General features: G+C 46.9%; 1 protein-coding gene across 1 annotated transcript in view; it reads right to left on the bottom strand.

Moving 5' to 3' along the window:
* Nucleotides 1-1,191: 1,191 nt before the first annotated feature.
* Nucleotides 1,192-2,754, bottom strand: part of ppfia2 (PTPRF interacting protein alpha 2) — a 105,196-nt gene continuing 103,633 nt past the window's right edge. Inside the window, exons 31-32 of the mRNA XM_047022729.1 lie at nucleotides 1,733-1,814; nucleotides 1,192-1,304 (exon numbers count right to left, since the gene is read on the bottom strand). Coding sequence (XP_046878685.1) covers nucleotides 1,756-1,814 — 59 coding nt within the window. The 3' untranslated portion in view covers nucleotides 1,192-1,304; nucleotides 1,733-1,755. The remainder of the gene's footprint in view (nucleotides 1,305-1,732; nucleotides 1,815-2,754) is intronic.

Below are 2,754 nucleotides of genomic sequence, written 5' to 3'. Positions count from 1 at the left end.
TATTGTCAGAAATAACTAAAAGACAGGTAGTAGGGCTGTACAATAGTTACCCTGGCAACTCCGACAAAAAAATAGTTACACCCCAAAAAAAAAAAAAAAAAATCACAGCAAGCAACAGGTTTTTAAATTCACCTCAATTCCACATGGTCGTAAACACTCTACGCACACAGGGAGCTGCTGATGTCTTTCAGTTATTTCTGCTGATAAGGTGGGTGAGTTCCAGAGGCTTCTACACCTCTGGGGCAAAACAAAAGGCCAGCTTGGCTGTGTTAGTGTGTATGTGCGTTCAAGTTACTACATATGTTGCTGTATGGCCTGGACCCGTTGTCAAGGTAACGTGGTTAACAGAACGACGTCCGACTGTTGTTCTCCGTGGTCTGGAGTGCGCGTCATTTAGCGCCTCATTGAGTGTCCTTGGCAGTGCCGGTCCAGAGTGGAGCCTGTTGTATCAAAGTGCTTGTCACGTTAGTAGGTGCCACAGTGGTTTCCTACTTTTCTTGTGTTCATGAAATGGGATCCTCTGAGAATGTATGAATGAGCGAACAACCTAAGGAATGTGGGGTCGATGTTGAAGGTATGTAGGATGTCACACGCCACGTCCTCGCCAGTATGACCGTCCAACGTCCCCTCTCTGGAGGTACCTCTGGATAAGAGCGTCTGCTAAATGACTAAATGTACCGAACCGTCCCCATTCAACATCGACCTCCTCAACGAGATGAAAAAATAACAGTATGTACAAAATGGTCTCTCAAGGTGGGGGAGGGGCGTGCTCGGAGGAAAATGTTCAAAGAGCAGCATATTTGAATCGTGACATTGAGAAGGGTAGGCAAAGTTATATGCACAAACTCTGAATATCTTTTTTTTTTTTTTTTTTTTACATAGATGTGTGTATATATTAAAAAAACGTCATATTTATATTAATTTACATATAACCCTACACATATCTCGGGTAGAAGAAATTACACAGTAACGCTATGTTTCCGACAAGTGAAGTTTCTGTATATGTAAAAGGTACAAAGGGTGACAACAGGACAACCTGCAGAGGGGTTAGCACCAACAGCTGGTGCCCACATGGGGGGGGGGGGGGGGGGGGGGATTCTTGGCATTTAACTGTAGAGGAGGGGTGACTTGGCAGGGGGGTCCAACCCTCTCTTTTGGCCCCCACCTCCGTCTTTCTCTTTCTTTTTTTTAAGGGGGGGGGGGGGTGAGGGTAAGGTGGTGGGGCAGTCGCTTCTTGGCAGTGTGCATCGTCAGACTTTGTTTTTTCCAGCAGCTTCAGGGTGCAACTCCAGCAGCGTCTGGACCTGGAACAGGACACATGGGTTAGAATCAGCCCAGCCAACAAACATGCTTCAGAGCAGTCATCGAAAATGACAAGTAATGGATCAAATATGGGTTTTCCTGTTTATAAGGTTGTCACAGATGGTGTTCCATGGAATCGACAGCTTCTGATGTGTGCCTCTCTGAGAAGCCCTGCCATTTCTGTCAGTCCTGAACCAGCTGTAGCTCTCTCTCTTGGAGAGGAGGAGAAGACAGTGTGCGCTGCCAGCTGCTCTGTACAGACTGTGTGGCTGTCCAGTCATCTGTCTCATCTCCTGGCAAACACAGCACCTTAAAAACCTGCCAAGCTCTCCAAACGAGCGTAGGTTTCCCCACTATGCAAGTTACCCCTGTCTCCTCCCCCCCCCCCTTCTAATTACTCAAGGACATAGTTTATGTGCGTTCCACTCACAGCTCGTAGTCCCTCTCTCTCCCTCAGCAAGAGTAGGTCCTTACTGTGGAGCTGTCCAGGCGCTGTACTGCTGATGGTCCGGCTGCAGGGGGAGACAGAGAGCAGCAATCAGTCAGACGCCTCAGGTTCTCTCCTGGCTTCAGCAGGTTAAGCTCTCCAATTTACTGTACACCCAGAACAACTGACACAAAATCAGATCTAAAGACACTCTGTAGACTTATTCAATTTGGATCTGCACCAAAAACAAACAAAAAACGGACTTTGGACCGGTTGAAATACACACACACACAAGAACGAGGTTAGTGAAAATGTCCACCAGCTAGCCAAGCGATGACACACTGCATCACACACTCAAAGGAGAAGTGTGGGCTCGTTTTGAGTGAATCACACCTATGAAGGGAGCCCCTGTGTTATTCTGGGTACACTACACCAGGAACCACAGAGAGAAAGGGGCACAGGAAGAAGGTCCAGTCACATCGGGTCAGAACACGGTTTCAGAGCACAGTGTCAGAACACAGGGTCAGAGCACATTGTTAAAGGAGAACTTGTGTCTAAACCCGAACGTCTGATGTCATCCTTTCATGTATTGGAACCTGTGTGTTCCTGTGTCGGGCTGGTGTTGCATTCAGAGTTGTATGGTGCAGGGCAAAACCTTGACCTCCTAGCCTGACCACAATCACAAACTCAAGTTCCAATACACCTTTCATCCTTTTTTTTTTTTTCTTTCTATCAAAAAGAAAGATTTGAGACCCGAGTCCTCCTTTAACAGCGGAGAGGGAGCGAGGTGGGGCAACACACAAACACACACTGGAAGTTTCTGAAGACTTTGCGTTTTTCTATGTAAAAACCTCCTGTTTCTAGGCCACTTACATAGCTCACATCCTTTGTTTAGCCAAGTAACTGCATAAACTTCAAGGGTGTACCAGCAGCTAGTCCCTGTCCCAAGGTGATAGGTATTATCACTTAGCTGACACCTAAACCAGCGTTAAGTAGCTCACTAGTTCTAATGTAACTGACCGTCA

The sequence above is a fragment of the Hypomesus transpacificus genome, chromosome 7 (assembly GCF_021917145.1).
Source record: "Hypomesus transpacificus isolate Combined female chromosome 7, fHypTra1, whole genome shotgun sequence".
Lineage (NCBI taxonomy): Eukaryota > Metazoa > Chordata > Actinopteri > Osmeriformes > Osmeridae > Hypomesus > Hypomesus transpacificus.
This window is presented reverse-complemented; position numbering and strand designations above follow the sequence as displayed.